This window comes from Zootoca vivipara, chromosome 8 (assembly GCF_963506605.1).
Source record: "Zootoca vivipara chromosome 8, rZooViv1.1, whole genome shotgun sequence".
In the NCBI taxonomy this organism is placed as follows: domain Eukaryota; kingdom Metazoa; phylum Chordata; class Lepidosauria; order Squamata; family Lacertidae; genus Zootoca; species Zootoca vivipara.
In genome coordinates, this window is record NC_083283.1 from 49774018 (window position 1) to 49798030 (window position 24013).

The following is a 24013-nucleotide window of genomic DNA, read 5'->3' on the forward strand; positions in this document are numbered from 1 at the left end:
AATGGCTGTGCAGGCACAAGCAGAAGGGGGCAAGACGTACAATCATTTATGTTATGAGACCACTGTCTTCAGGTTCCTTAAAACTATGAATTTACATGCTGTTGGTGGAGTTGAAGTGATGGTTCTTGTGATACATTTTCTACTTGAGCATAATACTCAACTATGCATCAGATGTGATAGGTGCATGCATTAATTTTTTAATTTACATGGTGCGCATGGTGCGCAGGCCCTGATTATACCCAGCTAGAATAAATATATTCTTAGAATACTTATTCTGTGTGTGCTGCGCAGAGAGAATAGGATGGAGTACTTCTACTATGGTCAATCCTGCAGCAATTTTTCACACAAGATATGGAAGAAGGTAGGAACTTGCATCCAGAATGTCCCTTGGAGAACTTACCAACTCCAAACTCTGGAGAACTCATGCATTTTTTTGTTTTTGTTTTGAAGGCTTGAAGACTACAATCCACATGTTTATACTATAGTAATCTATACTATGCAAATCAATGTGTCTCCTGTGGTATAAGTGGATTGTGGAATGTGTGCCTTATCGAAGAGGCACCCAAACATTGTCTGTCAAAGCTTGCAGTCTTTGCTTTATTTTGGTTGGCTAGAAAACCCTGGGAAATTATGAGCAAAAGCATGCGGTGACCCTCTGGACGCCAACAGAGGCCACTTGGAAAAACACTGCGATTATACAATGTAACTTGTAGGCTCAGACAAAAATTCTTCATATGTGGGTGAACTTGGCAGATAGGTTTCACTTCTTTAGATGCTCAGTTTTTTAAATCAGTAGGAGAAGCTGAATGTGGTTTGCTTCTCTGTTTGTTTGGTTCAGGGCTTTTTGGTAACCCTGCAATAAAAGGAAATGAATACCATCCAGGGTTACATTCTTTTCTTCACAGTGGTGAAATCCTAGTAGACCCAACTATAGTCTTTCAAAAGAAACCTGAGATTCATTGCTCTAACAAATGAAGAACAAATAGAAACTGGTTTTGAAATTCATCTAGAATTCTGTTATTTGTGGGTTTTTTTAATTAAAAATAATAATCCCAACAATTGTAGGACCGAAGCAACACAAATAAGTATTAGGTATCTAATCTGTCTTGGTAAAAGATGCCAGCATTTTAAAGGATGTCCATTAAGCATATATCACTTGCATAGACCCTTTGAAAATATTCTCTACCTTGTGGACAATGTGACACAAGTGTGCTTCAGAGTCCCCACAAAACAATTATGTTGCATTGTCTAGGATTGCTAGCTTTTTGTTCCTGTATGCCCTTTTTGGCGCCTGCTAAAACATTCTTCTTTAGGCAAGCCTGCCTGGATGTTTACAAAGTTTAGGCTATTTTAATCTGTTTCAGTATTTTAGCTTTTGCATGTTTGAAAGTATGGCTGTGAATTATTCTTGCTTTTGTTGTTTTTTCTGCTTTGAGGCTTTTTTTTACAATCAAGGGGTATACGTGTAAATTTCATGAAACAAACAGATAAATAATGGCAGCTTGAGTTGCAGACACTGCAGGTGAGTCTAATAAGGCTGGAATTGTGCTTATGTCTGTTACACCCCCCCCCCAACCAATATTTTTTCAGTTAGGGTAGACTTATCTTTGAGACTTCACCCTTGCTTTGGAGATAGCTCTCCCTTCCAAAGTGTGCATGGCTGTTTGTGCCTGCCCTTGTGTATGTTCAAAAATAGATCCCTATACCTCTGCTATTGTAAGTCTTGGAAGGGAATAAGAAAAGGAGAAGCCACTTGACTGTACAGTGGTACCTCGGGTTACAGATGCTTCAGGTTACAGACTCCGCTAACCCAGAAATAGTACTTTGGGTTAAGAACTTTGCTTCAGGATGAGAACAGAAATTGTGCGGTGGCGGCGCAGCGGCAGCAGGAGGCCCCATTAGCTAAAGTGGTACCTCAGGTTAAGAACAGTTTCAGGTTAAGAATGGATCTCCAGAACGAATTAAGTTCTTAACCTGAGGTACCACTGTAGTTGAGGGATAACCAATGTGGTGCTGTTCATATGTTGGACTCCAACTCCCATTAGCCCCAGCCAGCACTGCTAGTGGCGGTGATGGGAGATATAGTCCAATAATAGCTGGAATGCGGACACCATATTGGCTATCCCTGCTGTAGATTGGTCATCCCTGCTGCTACAAGGGTGTGCCGTTATGGAGAAGGCTATGGGCTTTGTGGTTGCCGCAAGTGCAAATGTTTTGCTATATATTGGGGCTTGCCTATGTTATCTCTTGCAACAAAGGTAGTGCTAAGCCAGGAGACAGAATAAAGAAGTATTTCAGGATGAGATACTTTCCCCCTATTACAGGGGTTTTAGAGCCTTCATCATTGTTTTGACTCAACTGTAATTGTGCAACCAGTGCTGAATCTACAGTCTGTCAGGGATTGGCACCTTGAAATGTGGATTCTAGAAGTTTTAGCAGGCTACTCTCCTTATGGAGCACTCTGCCTCCTAAATAGAAGGCCTGATAGTTGGTAACAACCGGTTGTGAGCAAATAGTGTGATCATTTAAGGCTGTCTGCTCCTGGTATCTTTGACAAGCCTGTAGGCTTTCTCTTCCTGATGTGAGTTGCAGAGATGACAATTCAGCTGTCAGCTCTTCTACCAATCACTGAACAAAATAATGTGAGAAGTCCCACTTGCCTACCACATTGCTGTCATTTTCGCCTCCTTACAAATGATCCTTTGACATGATGTCAGTTGCGTGGTTAATTCCTTAACCTGCTTAAAATCCCCCAATATAATATAGTATGTTAAAGTGATTTTCATGGGTAACCAACAGTATAAAAATTGCACCGATTAGCATCTGTGGTACAATTAATTCCAAGCTACAGAATTTAGAGTTTGGGGCAGCCCCAGATTTAGTTCTGGTGTCATGCAGGCACTGGGATTAGGGGCAGCCCCAGTTTTCTGACCAGAAAATGAATGGTTGTAAGTAAACACATTGTAAGTAAACACAGTTGTAAGTAAACACACACCAGCATTGGGCTATAAAATATATGGATCTCGTTCTTAAATACCTTTCACAGTGCAAGAAATTTAAGTTAACACATGATGGTCAAGCAACTGATTATGGTCATTTTTTTGTTTGTATTTTTGATTTCATGTTAATTTTAAAAAGCTTTAAGAAGTTATTTCATGGTGCAACATTACCTTTGATTATTGTAGGCACTTGCATTTGAGGTGAAGGGGGCAAGACCCCAAACTGAACTTTATCTATTAAAAGCCTTGGCATTGAATTCATGATAGCCTTTTTAGTTTATTTTTCTTTGTATCTGGTGAAATATTAACTGGGTGTATTGCATTTTAAAGTTGTTTTATTTTACACACAATAAAACAACTTTGAAATACAACACAAATAGAATGTGTTAAAACAATTAAATTTTTTTAGATGGGCCTTTTGAGAGACTGTATTCCACAGCTACAGAGCCACAACTGGAAAGGCTCTGCTCCTGACATAAAATAATTTCAGTCCCCATAAAGATACTCTTTGGAGTAGAGTCTCATCAGTAGATCTTTAAACCCTGGGGACCATAGCTGCCAAGTTTTCCCTTTTCTCGCGAGGAAGCCTATTCAGCATAAGGGAAAATCCCTTTAAAAAAGGGATAACTTGGCAGCTATGCTGGGGACTCATGGAGAAAGTATTTCCCAATGGGCTAGGAACTGAACTTGTTGGATATGTGATGTTTGTAATAATTGAAAAAGAAAATGGAATAAAAATTAAAAAAACAAAGGAACTGAACTCGTGACTACCAGCATGCAGAGCAAACATTCTGTTGTGATTTATGGAGTTCAAACATGAAACAAACCTCAATCAAATTCTGTCCTTGGTTTCAAAAACAGGTGCCTTAGAACAATAGCTTCTGGAGGTGGCTAGAAGAATGATCAAGCTTAGAAGAGAATGGAAGGAAAGCTGTTTTGTAGATACAGAATGCATTGAATTATTTTGCTTTGAATTTGCTATATAGGCTGATACAAAGGATGGCAATTTCTTTGTCTTATCCCAGTTTCTGAAGGGGTTCAACATCTATGCATCCAAATGGCTAGGGTTAAGGTTTTTGAAAAAGGTTTTTAAAGTTCTTGGGGTTAGGAACAGTTACCCAAATGCAACGCCAGCGGCTTCATGAGATTTCTTATGCAAGGTGACCAGGGAGTCACCAGAAAATTATTCCCAAAACCTCTACTCACTCCTGGAATGTAGGAAGTAGCGGTCAAGGAGAGAGTCTGCAAGGGTGTTCAAGTGGCCTTTTTAATGCTACTGAGCAGCCACAGCACCATATTTTGGAATAATGTGGCAAGTCCACTGAAAGAAAAAGCATAACATCCTTTACACTCTCACATCGTACTTACTTGAAAGCAAGTTCCATTGAAATCCGTAGGGCAATTCTGAGTAAATATGCATGGGATCAGACTGGAAGTGACTGTGAAAATATCACCTCACTCAGCAGGGAGGGGGGATGTGTCTGAGCCTACTCCAATATTATTACAACAGGTAATAGTTTGCTTGAATAAATCAGAGATGGCAAAAATAATTGGCAGAGCATGGATTTATGCGAACAGATGGTATACAGGAAAGAACAGAGAAACTCCAGGGAAGTGTGAGCTGTCCACTGAGCCTTTCATTCTGTTCCTGTTCTGACTTTATTTCCTAATGCTGTGTTGTCTAATTTTGGAATATTTTGATTATTATTTTTTGAGGGAAGGAAGATGGCCAGCTTTCTGACTGCTTTGACATTTGTGTCCTCCCTTAAGCTACTCCCATTTGATTTAAGGGCGCAGTCAGAAAGGGAGCTTTGTGGGGTAAATAAGGAATTCAGCTTTTTTTTTATATATATGAGCACAGCTACAAAGAATGTATCTTTGCAACAAACATCTGTGCACAATCAGTGCTTCTGAGAGCATCATTGGTGAAACAGTTTCGTACAATGACAGTTGAATGTAGATAGCTTGTATATATGTTGTGGTATGAGAGAAGGGGCTTTGTAAACAGGGCAAGTTTAGTGGCTCAGAAAAGCATGAAATGCTTGTTTGGGATATGAGTGATTCAGAAATTGTATGTTTATCCTGGAGGGTTAGACTATACAAACCAGTAATTTATACTGGCGGAAGATGAATATGGAGCCCGGCTGTGTATTCAATCAGTTCCTGATTTAAATGGAAAAAATGGAAATTGCAGATGACGCACTATTTCCCCTCCCCTCCTCCTGAGTCTTATTATACTTGATCTGTTTATCTTGAAAGAAATGCTCAGTGTACACTGTTACAAATATTGCCCCTCAGTTGTTCCAGGCAAGACATTGGACAGACGTGAGACCTGCCAGTAAAGTGGGAAAATGGTTGGCTCAGCGAAAATTCACTGTGGCTTATTTTAAAGCAGGGGTGGGGAATCTGTGACCATTCAGATGTTGTTGGAATACAGCTCACTTTTATTATTATTATTCTCTTTTTTTAACCATTGGCCATGCTGGCTGGGGTTGATGGAAGCTGGGAGTTCAACAACATCTAGAGGGTCACAGGTTCGCCATTTCTGTTTTAAGGAATCTGTTCTACTTGTAAAGGAATGCATATTTTCTTTCTCGTTGGAGAAATGCAGTTTGCTTGCCAGAATAATTCTGCGGTGAAAGAAACTGCTTAATGTGTTTCACATGGCATTGGAGAGAGGATACAGCAGACTGTAACACATGTAGCAAATGTGGTTTGAAAAGGTAGCACGGACGAACATTTTGTAATTGGGGGAGTTAAAGAAACACCTTTTCAAAACCGCTGAGTGCTTCTCAGAGAACTTGGCTCTTCGGACTATTGGGTTAAAATACAATCCATTTTATGTGTTGTGGCAATGTGCTGGGTTGCCTCCTTTATTCTGATGACTAGCTGGAAAGACTGATGTTCTGATAAATGATTGTCTGGCTATACACAGGACTCTTGTTCACAACTGAAATGGGACCATAGCAAACTTGGAAAAAAGGGAAATTATGGCAACCCAATACATATTCAAGGTCAGAAAGGAATCTTTAGCCAGTTCAGATTAGCTAAAGATCCTTAGGGTTTTGTTTTGTTTTTCTGGCTTGTTTTTCTTACCTGAGTCATCTGGAGAGATTTGCTGGGCAGGCATCTGCTTGTAGTACACTGTTTTTGGATGTTCTGGGTTAATAAATATGTGTGTGTTGATAGGTGAGCTGTTTTGCGATATGGTTGCCAGCTAAAATTTCAAAACAGGCACACACAGTTGTGATGATACTTGTGAAATTTAGATGCTACTAGCAGGGCTCCTTCCCCCCAAATCCGGAGCTCAGCTCTAGCACCTCTCAGGTGGGCGGCATTGCCATTCAACAAGAACAAGGGAGAAGTTCATGGTGAGCTCCGCCACCTCTTTTTCTACAAAAATAGTACTGGCTATTAGTCTTTCCTTCCTTTGGCAGTATATATCTGATAATTACAGGATAGTCGTCTCACAGGGTTGTGAATTTAAAATCTGGTCATTTTCAGTCCTGTGGCTCTACAACTACAAATGAAAGGATCTGATTATCGATATATTTTAGATTGGTGTGTGGGGGCATGTGCAAATACCTATCTCCCTTTTTGTTCCACCTCCCACTTTTTATGTCAAGTTTAAGTGGGTCTGCTACCATCATGTGCCATTAGAGGTATGTGTGGAAAATATTGTTACTTATCTTTGTCAGCCACCCTGGGAGTCTTTTTTGGCTTTACAACAGGGTAAATATGCTTTAAATACATAAATAAACAAAGAGGAATGATCTCCTGAGAGTTGTTTTCTGGTCCCAAGCATGTGGAATTAAGCTAACCAAATTTAATCTTGCCACCAGAAGTCCCAGGGGATCTGTTCTTTCATTATATATAGAAACCTTGGGAGGCTGACAGTCAACAACTTGACAATTTTAGATAGAACATGCCAGACCTTGACAATGTCTTTTAAGTTGGATGCTGTTATTTCATACTTTGAAACCCTAATCACAATTTATCTCACTTTGACTGATAAATTTAATCTTGACTCATTGCATGATCAGATTTTCATAATAAACCTTCCCATTTCTTATTCCCCTCTGAAAAAGAAGCAGATCATTTTCACAAATAATTCCTGGTGTACTGTGACTTATGCAAGACTATCAACTTTATATATTTTCATTGGGCCTGTAATAAAGAGTGATATAGCAGCAATTGAGAGATAAATTAAAAGTAAATGCAGTCTCTTAAGTATCGTCAAATGATATGTAGCATATAAAAATTATTTTTTTACACTTAGTAACGGTGAAACACTGTCTAGAAATACAGGTTAGTGCTAAACTAATATTCTTCTATCAAATTTCCTATTTAGATTACTTTGTTGAAATGTAAAAGCATCATTATGGAGTAATTAAAATAAATTGTCTTCTCTGGTTTAAAAACTCTCTTGTTCAGAACTACTACAGCACACACCATCCATAGTTTAAACTTTCAGGCTGTAGTCCTGAACACACTTAGTAGAAACTAATATCCATTGCAAATAGTGGGGATTACTGTACTTCCTAGTAGTTCCATATATTACAACTGGGCAGGGTCACAAAACATGCCATCGGATTGTGCTGCCAGTTCCTGTATTTGTCTTATAGACACTGCATGTTAATAAAATAAGTTGATCTTTGCAGCCTTTTACTTGTGCATATTTGCTGAAAAGTGTTCACGTGGCTTCAGAATATTCCAGCGCTTGAACTACTTATGAAATAACAGGGCATGAAAAACTGAATCTGGAGCTAAATAACTTTGTTTTGTTCATGCCAAGTATGTTCAAGGGAGTCACTAAAATCTTTAGATGTTTTATTAAAGGTAAAGTACTGAAAACTAGAAATGAGAGAAAGTGGTTTAACCCTCTAACTTTGACCCACTTACTATCCCTTTATTTTCTTTTGCTGCATAAAATTCTGGAGTTCTGGAAACCCCACACAGCATACAGGCATGGATTGCTGCCACAATGTTGTGCTCTGGGTTTTAAGAGGGGGGTCATTTTGCCCCGAGAAGCCCACTTTCTATACAACGGTTCTACAAAAGCTCTTAACTGCAAATTTAAATTTGTCCTCTGATTACTGGATCTGACAAGTAGCAAATGCTGAGTAATTTGAAAGTTATTGAAGAACCCCATTCTGTTTTTAAGTTCACACCTGTGTTGCAAGTGAAATCAGTGTGGTTCATGTAGCAAGGTTTGTGCTTTTTGTGCATGGTTTATCAACTCCACTACGCAGTCTGGAATTCTCAACAGCACTTGGGTGGGCAGGAAAGGGTAACATATGGGGCAAATCTCATGAAAAATAAGCTTAAAGCTGGTTCCATTTTCTGGCCTGTATCCAGTGTTCAGTGAGTATTTCAAAACTGTATTGACAGTTTGGAGAGATTGTCATCTTTATTCAAAGGTCTGATTGAGTCACCTTTATTGAAATTTTGAAATATGTGATTTAATTTTTTTTTTAATTGGTTAACAGATCGATCAGCCACTTAGAAGCCAGACAGTTAATTGACAGCTCTAGAAGTTAGAAACATGCTATTGGGAAATAGAGGGAGAAAGCACTGAATGCAAAATGTGTTGTAAACGTCAGCAATCCTTTGAGACATTTATAAAAGTTAAAGTCTGCAAAGGTGATTATAAATTTCATTACAGGGCAGCGTTATGTTAACGCCTCCTTGGCACATAGAAATATGCCATTGTGGATCAGTGTGTGAAGCAAAGCAGCCAGTGCATTTTGTGTGTCTGGTTTGTGACAGTGTTAGATTGATAATCACATTGACCCATTATTTAGCAACCCATTCCAACTCTGCTTGCGTGTGTCTGCCTAGTTGCTTGAGATACTAAGAAGAGATTTTGTTAGTTTGAAAAAGATCAGGAAGGTAAATAGGGGGAAGTGATGTAACAACTGCATGCAGTCTCAGCACAGAAGAGGAAGGTCCCTGAAAAAAAGCAATACCCCCCTCAAAACCCGCAATATTTATATGTTTACCTTTTTCCAATACATAATTACATTTTCCAGTATATATTTGAGCTGCTGGTAAATTGAAATCATTACAGTATTATCATCATCATCATCATCACTATCCATTTATTAATACAATACCTGCCTTTTTCCTTGGCAGGGACTCAAGGCAGCTTACAGATAAAAATAAGAACAGCTAAAAACATAGAAGCAATAATTAAAAGCAATTAAACGTTGATGGAATTAAAACTATTTATCTATTAAAATTTTAAAACCATACAGCCCTTTTGTTAAAAGCAGCCAGTTCCCCAAAGCCTGTTGGTAGAAGGATCACAAGGAGGGAGCCAGTCTAACTGCTCTAGGGAGGAATTTTCAAATTCTGGAAGCAATCACCAAGAAGGCCGTCTCTCATGATCTGTTGTATCCATTCATTTTTAGTTCACATATTGCTACTTTTCTCCATATGATTGTGAGGCTGTGCAAACCAAATATGTTTACATAGGCAATTATGTTGGTGTTGGTAATGCTACCAAACTTGTGAACCTGACATATTCGTAAGTTAGTACAGTGATACCTCGACTTACGAACGACTCGACAACCAAATTTTTCGACTTACGAATGGGGCAAATGGCTGCACGCTTACGAATTTCTCGACATCTGAACGGAAACTGTGACGGTTTTAGATAGGGTTTTTTCGACTTACGAATTTTTAGATGGGGTTGCTTCGACTTACGAATTTTTCCATTTCCAATGCATTCCTATGGGAAATCGCATTTCCAATGGCACTTTTCGACTTATGAATTTTTCGACCTACGAAGGTGCCTTTGGAACGGATTAAATTCGTAAGTTGAGGCACCACTGTACATGCACTTTCATTATGTTTGCAATCTCCTGTGAAGGTTCATGGGTGAAATAGGTTGTGCCATACCAGATCAAGCCATTACAGCAAGCACATTTTGTGTACCACCAGGCAGAACTGCAACCATAATGTTACTGAATTCAGGAAGTTCATGGTTTAAGCTCCATTGAGCCCTGAGATGTGGAATGTGTGAGAGAAAAGACACCCCTACTCAGCATCTCTGAACAGACCGTCCACATGCACTATTGTAAGCCTGTTGTGAACTTGCTGTTGGTGTTATGATTATTGGCCCCATGTATTTCATCTGAGCAGAGTCACAAACAGAACAGAGGCAGACTCAGAGTTATCATTCATTCGGTTTAATAATTCCAATGAGAGGAAAGTATATATTGATGTGCAGCAATTTAGGGAACTGTTTAGAAGAGTGGGGACAAATGAGCTACCTGCAGAATAAAACAATGGATGCCAAATGTCAGTTGTGGCACTACTATGCCATTTGCCGGTTGATAACAAACAGCAGTATTATTTCGCTATACTCAAGGACTGGCTTCTTGTGGGACCCGGGAGATTTTTCATTGCCACTTTTTGATCAGTGATGCTGAAATTCTAAGAGATTTCCCTTATGGCTGCTCTGCATCTGCTCATGATCAACAGCTGGAGGTGCTGGAAGTAGTTAAATTCACATGATTAGAGCACAAAAATTGATGTTAACAGGTGTGTGATGATTTGGCATACCCTGAAATTGTTTTGGCTCAAAACACATATATGAACACCCAGCTTTTGTCATACAACATTGTTTCAGTCAAGAAGCTGACACTTAGGGTTAAACTAATTTTGTGTGCTAGAGTGACTGGGGTGAGTAATTTCTGACCGTGATAGTAAAATAATTATAGCACACTAAATATGTTCATGCCATTATATGACATGAGATGGTTTATTGTTTCTCTATTTTTTTAAATATTAAGCAGATATTTAGAAGTTAAGATTGCATGCACATTTTAAGCACATCTACACTGAAGAATCATGGGAACTGTAATTTTTTTTAAATAAATCTTTATTCAATTTTTTAAAACATACATAACGAAAAAAATAGAACAAAAAATAAAAACTACAAATCATAAAGAACAAATCAGAAAAAAGTGCAGGGTAAAAATTAGAGAACAAAAGAATACATTTAAGGGTGCTGGGAATTGTAGCTCTGTGAGAGTTAAACTATGGTTCCCAGGATTCTTTTTTTTGGGGGGGGGGGTGTTCTTTAAAAGTATGTTTTGTGTACAGCCTAAATTTCCCTTAATTTCTTTTGCTGATGTTGAAGATATAAACTTTTGTCTAATGATCTCATGCACGGTGTACCAGCTGTTCCCATAAAATATCTTCATTGTGAAGGGATACAGTCCAGTCTCATGCCTCTATTTATATTTGTTTTTAAAGTGGTGACTGAAGATGCAAACTTTCTTCCTATAACTTTTTTTATTCTAGACTGTTACTTCCTTTTTAGTGATAAATTGGTTGGGGGCTATGACTTTGACTTCCTTCTAGATTTCTTTCCCCCTAGATTTTGAGGGAAGGATTCTAGATCGGACTGCAGTCCTCACGTACCTAGGAGTGCATGTCTACTTCTGATTGCACTGTCCAAAAAGAAGTGAAGTTAATTTCAGCTCATGACACAAAATTATATAATTGCACTGTTTCACTGACTGCATAATCACATTTGTGCAAAGACCCTTACTTTCTCTAATAGACAGATTGGCTTTCATAAGCTATTTCCTATTTTTCAGAACTTTTTATTTGCTCCTCAGGGACATTGTGGTTTTGTGAAGATCACACTGCCAGGTTACTGGTTTTCTGAACATGTTGTAGCTGCCCAAACTGTTTACCATATGTGGGGATGTGTTTTCTGAGTACAATCCATTTTATTCATGCTACTTGATTATTATTTTTACAATTGCGTACTTTGTGATAAAGTTCCTCCTGTTAGTGTGTGTGTGTCTGTTAAACTTCTAGTTCCCATCTGTAAAAAGGTATCCTGACCGTTAGGTCCAGTTGTGGACAACTCTGGGGTTGCGGCGCTCATCTCACTCTACTGGCCGAGGGAGCTCGTGTTTGTCTGCAGACAGCTTCCGGGTCATGTGGCCAGCATGACAAAGCCGCTTCTGGCGAACCACGCTGCTATTTTGATTGTATGTAGAGGCTAGAAGAGCAGCAAATTATTTTATTCATTGCTTCTCCCTGGCCACTGTTTTGGGCTGCTAGGTGAGAAACCTGGAGAATAAGGTCTACCTTTAAATTCGTCAACGGCATGTGACGAATTAGGTGAAGCAGTACTAGACAATTGGTAAGAAGTGACCAGGGGAGAGAGGTGTTACTGGTGAGCTTTGTGAGTTGGCTGTGGAAACAGATGGTAGCTGTAGCTGGGACATTGCAGGCATTGCTCAATGATTGGCATGCAGAGGTGTAGCTGGGAGGGGCGGGGGCACTGGGTGCCAACCGCGGGGAGCGGCGCTTACTGCGGGACCTACAGTGTGCCCGAGCCACGCATTTGCATGTCGAGGTCACAAGACACCCCCCAATAATTCACACACCACACAGCAATTTAAGTTTAAGATTTTTGGCATTATTTTGGCCACAACTTTATTTAAAATACATTCAAATGTGAGTGGTTGCTTAGGCATTGGTTCCATCCATCTGTCCCCCACCCTGGGACAAATCTGACATCCCTAGCTGCCTAGGGAAGTCAGTAGGTAAACACCCCCTGAGAGAGGATGGAGCTGGGTGCCAGGCCCTTCACCTCTCCCTGAATGTTCCCTGAGGCTCTTGCAAGGCCCTAGCCCCTTGCGGTGGTGCGGACAAAAGCATGTCGAGCCCCAGGATTCATTTAACAGAATACCTCTATAAGCAGCAGCAATTTTGAGGGGTAGGCACAGCCTTTCCTTACCCCTCCACCAACCAATTTTAACCAATGCCTAACCGCCAACCTTACAAGTTGTGACGATTTGCTACGCAGTAGGCAAAAACCAAATGGCAACAGCCAATCAGCCAAATGGACAAAATTCCTAACAGGCCCCTGCCCCAATGCAGGCGACCCCATGACAGGCATAGCAATGTCAATTGCAGGAAGACCCTTAAAGAGGGCGGGCGGGAGATCCGTTGCACTTGGCAAAAGTGAAACCAGAAAGCTGCATGGAGGAGTTTATAAAGGCTATGGCTGTCAATCATTAACTTGCAACATACTCCCCCCCCCCCCAGCAACAAAATTCCCAATCACCCTGTGGCCATCTAGTCTAACCTGCCCAGCAACCCAGGAGATGTCTTGTTAACCCTTCTGCAATCCGTGCTCTCCATGAATGGAGAACCTGCTCTCTCCTGGGAATGGCATGGTGGCTCAGGTGCCTGCAGGCTCCATGCTACCCGAAACGGCAGCGTGGGGCTTGTGTCTCTCTGCCCGCCGCCTCTCCCACAGCTGAGGGGGAGGTAGTGGCGCGGCTCCATGCAGCGTGCCTTGCCCCAGCTCACCCCGCCCACATGGGCAGCTGGCAACTATGGAATTTGCACCCACAGGAGGCAGTGATGGCCACTAACTCGGATGCCTGTAAAAAATGGATTAGACAGCTGAATGGAACTAAAGGCTATCAATGGCTACAAACCTTGATGACTATGCACTGACTCCATGGTTGGAGACACCAATGCTTCAAAATACCACTTACTGGGAAGTATAGGAGGGGAGAGTGCTCTCGCACTCAGGTCCTGCTTTCAGGCTTCCCTTAGGTGTCTGGCTGGTGACTGTGATGCTAGGCTAGATGGGCCACTGGCCTGACCCTGCAGGCTCTTCTTATGGTCTTAGTCCTTAGCAGACTCCCGATGACTATCTCACACCAGATCCCCAGAAAGAGATGCTAGCACCCCACTAGGTGCATTCAGTTTAAACAGTGGTTTTCAGCTCACTTTCTCTCTGTGTCCCTGTCTTGATTTTCTGTTTTCCTCCTTTTACTGCTTCCAGTCCTTCTTCCAGTCCCCCTTTCCTGGGAGAGGGAAAGATATGTCATCTTTCCTGGGATCTGATGGGTTTCTCCTTCCAAACCATTTCCTAACAATTAGTGTCTATAGACATTTCCCTGGACATCCTGAACCATGAATAAGTCATTTGCATGACAGAGGGTATGGCCAGGTCAGTATTCATGCCATTTTTGAAGCAAACTAAGGGCTTATCCACAGCTACCTTTCCTCCGCTCTTTCCAGGCACAGTCCATGCTTTAAAGCTTCTCCCCTCTTGACCTCTTAGTGTTTCCCCAGTCAATTTCATTTCCTTTCTCACAAAGAAGTGTGCTTGTTTTGGGGGACAGGGAGGTTGTGGGTTTTTAACTTTTTGGGGAATAAAAAAAACAAGGGAGGAGAGCTACTTGGATGGTTGATCCCTGACCTGGCTTGACATGCCTTGTTAATGGTGCAATCCAACCCAGGAATGTGAGAACCTTCCCTAAATCCCCCAAATAATCTAGTTGTTTGGGGTGCCCACCGAACTGATGCACACTTAGTAGATGATACTATTTATATAAAGTCAGCCAAGAATTTCAAGGCTGTTAAATACTGATGTCTAACACCCTAACCCTCCCCACCCCCGGTAACTGACCTTATTAAAAAACAAACAAACAAACAAACAAACAAACAAAAACAGGCAGCATTTACCTGTAAATTAAAGTGCCTTATGTGGAACTGGATGATAAAACAATGGTGGTGCTGTTTGTATTATGAAGCCCAGTGCAAAGGAAAATCTGAAAGCACTAACCATAATGTAATGGGATGGGATTGTATACGGGTGAGTAGACACAGCATGTGTAAAATAAGCATTGGAAATAATGATGGCATTACATTTCACAGTTCAGCATTTAATGATTACCGCCCCGATCAAGGTATATATGTATCAAATTCTTTGGCCACAGATTCTTTGGTACTTATCCAAAAACCTACTTACTATATGTATTTATTACGTTTTTTAAAAGAAAGGGTTTATTTAAGAACAATTTGTTTCAAGGCTGCAGCTTGCACAGAATGCAATGGCTTGCTTTCTAATGAAGCTACCCTGTCGGTTGAACATTGCCTCCTGGGCACTCTTTAAGGTGCCATTTTTCAATCCATAAAATGCTCTATGCTGCAGTTCTACAGACATTTAGGCTACCTAAATCTCATGGAAGCCAATAGGTTTTAGAGAACCTACCCCTATGCTTTAGCCATTGTATCCAGATTCATACATGAATCTCCTCACTTTTATTAAACTCTCTTCTCATGAAGGATCACCAGATCCGGAGCATTTTTCCAAAGTTGGTGCAGTTATTTTATTCAGTCCGTCATTGACAGCCAGCATATCCTCTTGGCAGGAAAGGTCACACCACTGAAAAGATGGAGTTCCTGCTGGCACCTCTCTTTATTTAGTGTACAGTGGTACCTCGGGTAACAGATGCTTCAGGTTACAGACTCCACTAACCCAGAAATAGCACCTCAGGTTAAGAACTTTGCTTCAGGATGAGAACAGAAATTGCGCAGTGACGGTGTGGTGGCAGCGGGAGGCCCCGTTAGCTAAAGTGGTACCTCAGGTTAAGAACAGTTTCAGGTTAAGAACGGACCTCCAGAACGAATTAAGTTCTTAACCCGAGGTACCATGAGGAGGAAATTTATAAAAGTTAGGATTAGATGGCAATGAAATGCATGCAGTATGGTAAGTAGCAATTTAATTGGGACATAAATGTGTGCAAACTAAGCACAGTGCCCATTCACACCAGCAGTAATAATCAGTTTAATATCTGATGAAATTGTTTTGTTGTTTTTGGACTTTGTAGGGATGTAAGTCTAATGATTTTTTTAAAAAATCCCACTAATCTTTTAATCCATAACTGCTAATACTTCCTACCTATAGGGGTTAGGGGCTGCTCTGTAACTGACCAGCCAGGATTGCTGATTGCCACTTGAAAGTGGAAGTGGAATAGCTTTGAAAAGTTATTTATAAAACACAGTCATGCTGGATTATCTTTAAAATTTAGATCACCCCCCCCCCTTCTCCTGTCTAGACAAGCTGTGTTACAACTCAATTTATTGAGATATCTTTGGTATGTCATTAGGCACAATTGTGCAGCCTGGGTTGGCTCTGATTTCCTTACCAGCGCAAGTTTGAGACAACTGACATGATTCCTAACAGCCTCTTCAATTTTTGTTAGTCACAGAGTGATCCTTGCTATCCTAGCCTGCTCCCTGGATAGTGAGGGAATTGCTTCTGAATTTATCTGGATCAGCAGAACCCAAAGGAAATCTGTTTGATTGCAGAGGCTTCCAGTTATATGATGGGCCCCAGGAAATTGTCACGATTGTGATGGAGTATCTACCTGGTATGGCCCCAGAGTCAGATTCCAAGTTCTGGTCGTAGGCTTTTAGGATGTGGGGGAGGAAATTTCTCTCCACACTGGCCTTGGATGACCCAACTTGCCCAGAAGCCACAATGTATGAGGAGCTCATCTTGCCACCATCTTACCAGCCCGAGAAGGTTGTGTTCTTAGAGTAAATCTCGGAAAATATGATGAAGGGTGGGTAAGGAATTCAGTGAATAGTAGCCATGGCCCACTTATCACATTTAGTTGGGCTCATAGGCCAAGTGAATGGTGTTGCTTGGTGCCCTTATTAGCTCATGTAGAGGGCTAAACTGGAAACCTCATGTTCTCAGTTTTTCTCCTAGGCGTATTTAATTTCTATAGTACAAAAAAAAGTATGTTGCATGCTTGGTATCACAATAGCTCTGTTTAGTTGCAAACAGATATGCTTTAATTTGTTATAGCAACAAATTTGTATGCCTACTTGTACAGAAAATACCTGAATCATGCAGTTGGAAAATTGACTTAAATTGTCCCTTTTTCTTGATGATATAAATTGCCTTGATTTAAATCACTGCACCCTAACTAGGCTTGATTTCTTTAAACAAATCCCCCCCTCCTGTTATTTTGGGGGGGGGGGATTTCAGTCATTAGTACTGAAACACTACTGTGAATGGGAATTGTTTGAATGTGTATGTGTTTAGAAAGGTTTAAAACAAGGGGGAAGTATCTCCAAAGATTTCTGAAAAAGGCAAATAAGTAATTTCAAAGAGCTGAGAGACATTTAAGATAGTGTTTTCATACAATAGTGTATCTGAAACTACTGTAAGATACTGTAAGAGTATCTGAAACTACTGGTACATGGAAAATACTTTGGAACAGGAGAGACTTAGCTCAAAATGTCATTTAGACCAACAGATTTTTTTAAAAAATCTACATTTCCTGAGCCATGCTGCATATATATTCTAGTTCAAAAGAGACTAATGTGTCAGATTCAGGGGCAGGCAGAATATAGACTGTGATCTACTAAAAGATCTCTGAGTGATTTGCAATAGATTGGAAATAATTTTGTACGCTCAATTGTTTAACAATAACAATCAAAATGACTCTCTGCCCCCCCCCAAAAGCTGGCAGGGGTAGGGGTGGCGAATATAACTAGTAGTGTATTTTTGAGTACCAGAACTGTGAGTTCAGTTCTGATGTTCCTAATACATTTCTGGGCTTGGCATTCTTTAAAACTAAGTGTTTGTGTTTCGAACCTGCCTTCAGTTGGCAGATCTCTGGGTTTTGGTAAAAAATGTAAGTAGCTCTCATAAGCCTGTAGCAACAACAACAACAACAACAACAACAACAATTTATTATTTGTACCCTGCTCATCTGGCTGAGTCTCCCCAGCCACTCTGGGCGGCTGTAGTCTGTTCACCGTTCTTCTGAGTATATGGATTTCAGTGGCATTGTCTTCCTTCCTTCCTTCCCTTGGATACAAGTGAGTTTAGCTAAAAAGTAGACTTATTGTAAGTGGCTTCATGAAAGAGAGGATGGTGGAGGGGGAAATAGTCTGAATGGTACAAGCAAGACTTGTTAAGTTTTCACCAGAGAGGTGTTGCAGTCTCACCTTTGTGATTGGGTTCAAGCAGTGAACTGTCTTAGAATGGCACTGGGATGGGAGGCTAGGGACCCCTCCCCCCAAAGCCGATGGGCATTGCCATTCAGATGGTGTGCATGTTGCCGCATCATGTAATCAATTATGCAGTGCGGGGCTTACCCCTCCAATATTTTATTCAGGTTGGCTCCCCTAGTGGCAGTAACAACGGACCTAAAGTGGTTTGAAAGCTAATAAGATGTGGATTGCAAGGCTGTCTATGATACTCCCGTGCTGAAATCCTTCCATGTATCCCTTATAGCACTCTGTAGGATTGCAGGCCTTGAAGTATTGCATATTATTACTCTTCGGTACGTTTAATGAAGGCTTTTGGACCCTTGAAAATGAAAAGCAAGCTCTTTTCCTCGCAAGCCTGTATTTAAGAAAACATTCATTTAATCTGAAATAATGATAGGAAACTGACAATCTAGAACCAATTGGGCTAAGCTTTTTTTTTTGCCAAGCTAAGGAAGATCTCGAAATGTATTCAGCAGCTTGGCAATACTGACATTTGGGAATTGAGCACATAGGGTGGAACAGTGACTGTTCGACTGTGGCAGTCCTCCAGTTTGTTAATCTCCATCTGGCAGTTGAGAAAGGTGGGCAGAGATATAATTTTATGGGCCTGAGTGGATTTGTGCATATTACAGTATCAAAGCTGAGACATTTTGCAGCTTTAAAGCCTTGTTTTAATGCCGGGACAGGAGCTAATGATTATTATGTCTTGTCCAAAGCTGGCAGAATTCCAAGCAGACACACAATCAGACAGCTCTTGCCTAGGGTGGATTCAAATAAAGTATACATTATACTGTATATAATTTCTAAAACCACACTTCCCACTGTCCTAGATGCTGAATGTGGTTTAAAAGCAACCATCTTTTCAAAGAACTTAGTTTTTGAATGTACACTCAGTGCACACTTGAAATTAAAGTAAACAAAGCAATTTCACCAGTTTTCTGCATATTTTAGTAGCAAGTAATCAATATATTAAATACAGTTTGTAGGGGGGGGGGCTGTACTGTTCCTGCTCTGCAACTGACACTTTCAAATGTGAAAAGCTTCAAAACATGTAATAATAATAATAATAATAATAATAATAATAATAATAATAATAATAATATGCAGATTTAGTAATCACGATCCTGGATTTAGCGATCTGTGTCCTTGTTTTGGGGTATGGAAAGGAAAACAGCTCCTTGTATTTACCAAGCTTCATCTACTGTACAAAGCACTTGGAGTTCCACATATGTGTCAGATTCTGGACTGGAAAAAATGGAACAGGTGCTTAGTCTATGATTAATCTGCTCTTTTTGGCTGTTTGGTATTATATTAATTCTGTTTGTACTGCTTTGATGCATTTAGTATATCTTATCTTTGTTATTTTATTGACAACTGCCATGGAATTACAATGTGATGAGGGACACTTTATAAATCTGGTAAATTGATATGTGTGTGTGTGTGTGTGTGTGTGTGTGTGTGACCTCCTTTCGAACTCTTCTTTTGATAGCTGCTTTCTGCAGGTTTATTTTAAATACTTACCTTAGGAACCATGCAAGCCTGAAGCCTTGGTTTTTAAAAAGAATTTGAGAGAATGGCTCTGATTCAGAGATAGTTGCAGAAAAATTAGTAGCATCTAATCTGTCCTATTGATTTCAGTAGTTCTTAAACACAACAAACTTCCACTGAATTGGGCTGTTAAAATGAAACACAGAGACTTAAGGCCAATTCCCGTGTGTGATGTATGTGATAAGCTGTAATGATCACTTCTGCATCTACTAACTCATGAAAAGCAAGAAGGGACTTAACAAAAGAGAAGACTCTGCAGTTCTGATGGGTTGCACACAATCTAACAGTTGTGGATGACAGCTGTAAATTATAATATGGAAAACCTCACTGTGTGAAATGTGAATTGGTACCTGGGCTATCATTCTGTATAATTTCAAAACATAAGTGCCTAACTTGTTTATGCTGCATATTGCCATTTTGTAATTTCTTGTGCAATTTAAATAATCAGTAATTAAGATGGTTATTAAACTGTACTGCAATACAGGACTCCAAAGGTCAAATTGGGAGAAGAAGAATCCTTTAAATCATTACCCACATGTAGAGCCGAATTAATTTCGTTTTTAACCTTGATAGACAACGAAACAACAAATTAAAAAGTCCTCACACCTTCCTTTTTCTTCTGCTGTACTTTTCAGAGTGCAAATTCACCTGCACCAGTGGCAAATGCTTGTATCTTGGCTCGCTGGTCTGTAACCAACAAAATGATTGTGGGGATAACAGTGATGAAGAGAACTGTCTGCTTGTAACAGAGCATCCACCTCCAGGTATCTTCAGCTGTAAGTACCTTACCCCTGTGTCTATGGGCAGTTATGGCATTTGCTTTGAAGTCTGTTCTTCTACTTCTTATGCTACTCTGCAAATTATTTGAATGAAAGTAGCAAGGTGTTTCCCACCCAACTCCTGTTACTACTTCTATAATTGGGTTAAACTAAAAACATAGCTGTAGTTGTGACTTGCACTTTGCATTTCTCTCTATAATGCGCTTCCTTAGAGCTTGAGTGTTTCTCACGGCAGCTGCTGTTTTATAAGTCAGCCAGATGTGCGAGAATTGTTCCTCTAAAGGCAGAATTGAGTGGTACTTCATATGGACACTATACTTCTGCCTGTTGCATGACTGGGAAACATTGCTATCGACTCTCCAGTGATGGAGTCCTCCAGAATGATCCAGCGTGATCCTGAGGATCCACATGGCAAGTTGCTCTATACATAAGCTACAGTGAAGTCTCCTGGCCCAGAGAGAGAATAATATTAGACTGGCCCTTTGTAGTGTTTGCCAGGGGGAGATAAAGCTGTTCCTTTTAAAACAGAGAAAGTGATATGGACAATCTGCCCGTATTGAGACTCATGTGTTTTTTGTTCTGTTATGTATGTGCTGAAGATGCTTTAAAGTGCTTCTAGGATGGGATAGAATTGGATGGGATGTATAAAAATTGGAAATATTCCAGCTGACGAGGTAACTGGTGTGCATTTGATATTCTTCTTAATGCACTTCCGAATTAAACATTATTTGGCTATAATTCAGAAGGATAATCTTTTCGAATCAAGCTTTTATAACCGAGAAACACATATTTCTTAATAGTGTAGTATGATAGTATGAAACTAGTATTTTTTATGTGATTCAGAGGTATTTGGTTAGTATAATGGGGCAATAAAACATGTGCTTTCAGATAGAATATAAATTAGTTGCATTCAGTAGTGGTTTTAAAGGGATATCATGCTTTCAACATGTGTTTTATCCTGTGGATTTTGGAGGGGTTTCTTCATAAATGCATTTATGAAAAAAAACAACCTATGACATTCTGTGTTTTTACTTTAGTATGTGCGTCTTATATGCTGTGCTGGCTTCATAAACACAGTTGATTTAAGTTGTTGCAGTCTTTGATCTACAAATGCTGCCTTTGCTCCAAGTTAAGTGTCATATGACTAGTTTTGTAGCATGACCTGTTCTTTGAAGCAGAAGATGGGTCACTATGGACATTTCACCAAAGATGGGCAGCCTATCAAACTGAACTGGCATCTGGCATCTTAAAAATTGTGTGATTTCCTGAGAGAATAAATATTGGGTATTGAGCATAGATATGCACCTAAGTCATGAAAATAGCTAAGATTTTATTGCCTTTTAGCAGAAGGCAGCAGGATTAGAATTTGCCAGTGACCCAGCACTGGTAAAGGGCATGTTGACCCAACCATTTTGCCATTGCCAGTTTGTATTGGGAGCTCAAAAAAGACAGAATCAATGTGACAAAATTCGTAGTTCTTCCAGGTTAACCAATTTAACTGCTACTAAAGGCTTGCCCATTTCAGGTCCCCTCTCCAGATCTGTTCACTGTCTCAAAATGAAGGACAGGTTATTGAATGGCAAGTATTTATAGAACTCATACTTACAGAACTCATACTTAACAATATGTATTGGTTATAGAAAGAAAAACAAACAAACAAACAAACATACCAAACCTCATAGAGAGAGACAGAGACCACCACAAAAAAGTTTTATTGAATGCTTGTTCTGTCAGAGCGCATACACAAACTTCCCTGTTAACGTCCTATTTTAGTTACTCAAAATGACAGGTTGTTTGTTTGTTTTTAAGGGAAAATCAGTTGTAAAAATTATGCTGTAAAAAATAACAACTAGCCTTAGGAAGGACAGACATGATGTAGTTACAAATATTAAATTTGCCAATGCTATCAAGATTTAACCAGTGGGTGTGACTCAAGAGGACTCCACATAAGTTGCCACCAAGAGCAGAGGCAGCTTGACTTAGAATTGCCTGTTGCGGAGGGAGAGGGCTATTACCCTTATTGGGCTTCCAGTAGGCATCTAGTTGGCCAATGTGGAAAACAGGATGCTGGATTAGTTAGGCCTTTGGTCAGATCCAGCAGGGCTCTTCGCCTGTTCTCTTACCTACAATGTTACTAAAGCTGGTCTATGTCTGTTGTTGTATAACAAAATCATATTTCTGACTGAACTGTGCAGAGCACACTAAATAGCACTTATCATCACTGAAAGCATTTTATATGAAAATTATTTAGAACCAAACTACACTTGATCGCTGCGGGGTCTTTCCCAAGCACATATAAATTCATGGTCCCGTTTTTAGAGCCTGGGAGGGGCTGCTAAATCTTCCCTCAGACAGTCGCTCTTGGTACTCTCCTTCTTAGCCAAGATCTGGTACTAGGAATGAACCCAACAGGGTTTAGGGTGGAAAAATCATAGAATCATAGAGTTGGAAGAGACCACAAGGGCCATCCAGTCCAACCCCCTGCCAAGCAGGAAACAAATGAGTCCCTACAACAAGATTAATGTAGCAAAGGAAAGGAAGATAACAGAACAAGGTTTGATTTGGATACAAATGACCACATTTGAAGTTTTAAAGTTGGAGGTCTGTGCATTCTGATGGCTCGGTGGGTAGCATAGCTGCCAAGTTTTCCCTTTTCTCGCGAGGAAGCCTATTCAGCATAAGGGAAAATCCCTGTAAAAAAGGGATAACTTGGCAGCTATGGTGGGTAGAGCATGAGACTCTTAATCTCAGGGTCATGGGTGTGAACCTCACATTGAGCAAAAGATTCCTGGATTGCAGGCTGTTGGACTAGATGTGCCTCGTGGCCCCTTCCAACTCTACAATTCTATGATTCTAGGAAATATGTACATATTTCTTTCATTGATGAGATTTCTTAAGTGTACTTAGTTGAAAGGGTTCTCTGATCAAATATTTAAGCAAGTTTCTGGGGGCCTCAGAGGAAAAAAAAAGTGTCAGCTTATATTTCTGATAGATAGCAACACTAAGGGCAATGCTATGTGTAATAATGGCAGACCTGCTAGTTTAAGCTCAGATCTTAAATCCCAAGGGCATTTTGGCAGTTCTCTCACTGTGAGAACTGAAATTACAGGGAACCAGGCAGAGGGCCTTCCCGATAGTGGCGTCAATCCTGTGGAACACCATCCAACAAGCTGTCAGGGAGATAAGGAACTATAAAACCTTTAGAAGACACATTGAAGGCATATTTTATTACAAAATGTGTATTTAATATGTGTGTGTTTTCTTATTGTCCACATTTCTAAACATATTTTATCTCATAATATGCATTTTTAGTGCATGTTGGTATTTTTTTTTTTTGAGCTGAGAACTGCATCTCAATTTATTTACTTTTCAAGGAACTGTATCACAAAGTTCAAAGAAATGTCAGTTCTGAAGACTGGGAGGTACATATCAGCTCAGTTCACATCAGAATTCTCATAAATCGGATTTATCAAGCATCTCTAGCTACTTCCACAGAACCCTTTAAAAATAAAAGAAAACTCTAATCTTGCTATCAGCTGTTCAGAAGAGGGCTGGATTGAATCTCCTCTGCTTCCCTCTTCCCACCAAACAGTGCAGATTCCATCTCCTTTTAAAAGCTGTTACATGTGTGCTCTGTATTATTGGATCCTGATTGTATAGGATACTAGATTTTGTGTAGGAACAGGCTCTTGTTTTGTTATGCTCCAGATTTTTTTTAGGCTCCAAATTTTGATAGTGTTAGGCCAGGTGCGGTAACCACAACTTGGGCAACAGTTTTAAATTACTAGGAAAGATAAATGCTGGGCGCTCAGCTGTACATTTAATTAACGCATTGTGTTA

The 24013-nt window shown here is 40.1% G+C and overlaps 1 protein-coding gene across 2 annotated transcripts in view; it reads left to right on the plus strand.

The window, feature by feature from the left end:
* The window catches only part of LDLRAD4 (low density lipoprotein receptor class A domain containing 4), a 278078-nt gene that overhangs the window by 96244 nt on the left and 157821 nt on the right, over positions 1-24013 (plus strand). For both annotated transcript variants that reach the window (XM_035124991.2, XM_035124995.2), the window contains one exon: positions 20030-20170. In XM_035124991.2, coding sequence (XP_034980882.1) covers positions 20030-20170 — 141 coding nt within the window. The remainder of the gene's footprint in view (positions 1-20029; positions 20171-24013) is intronic.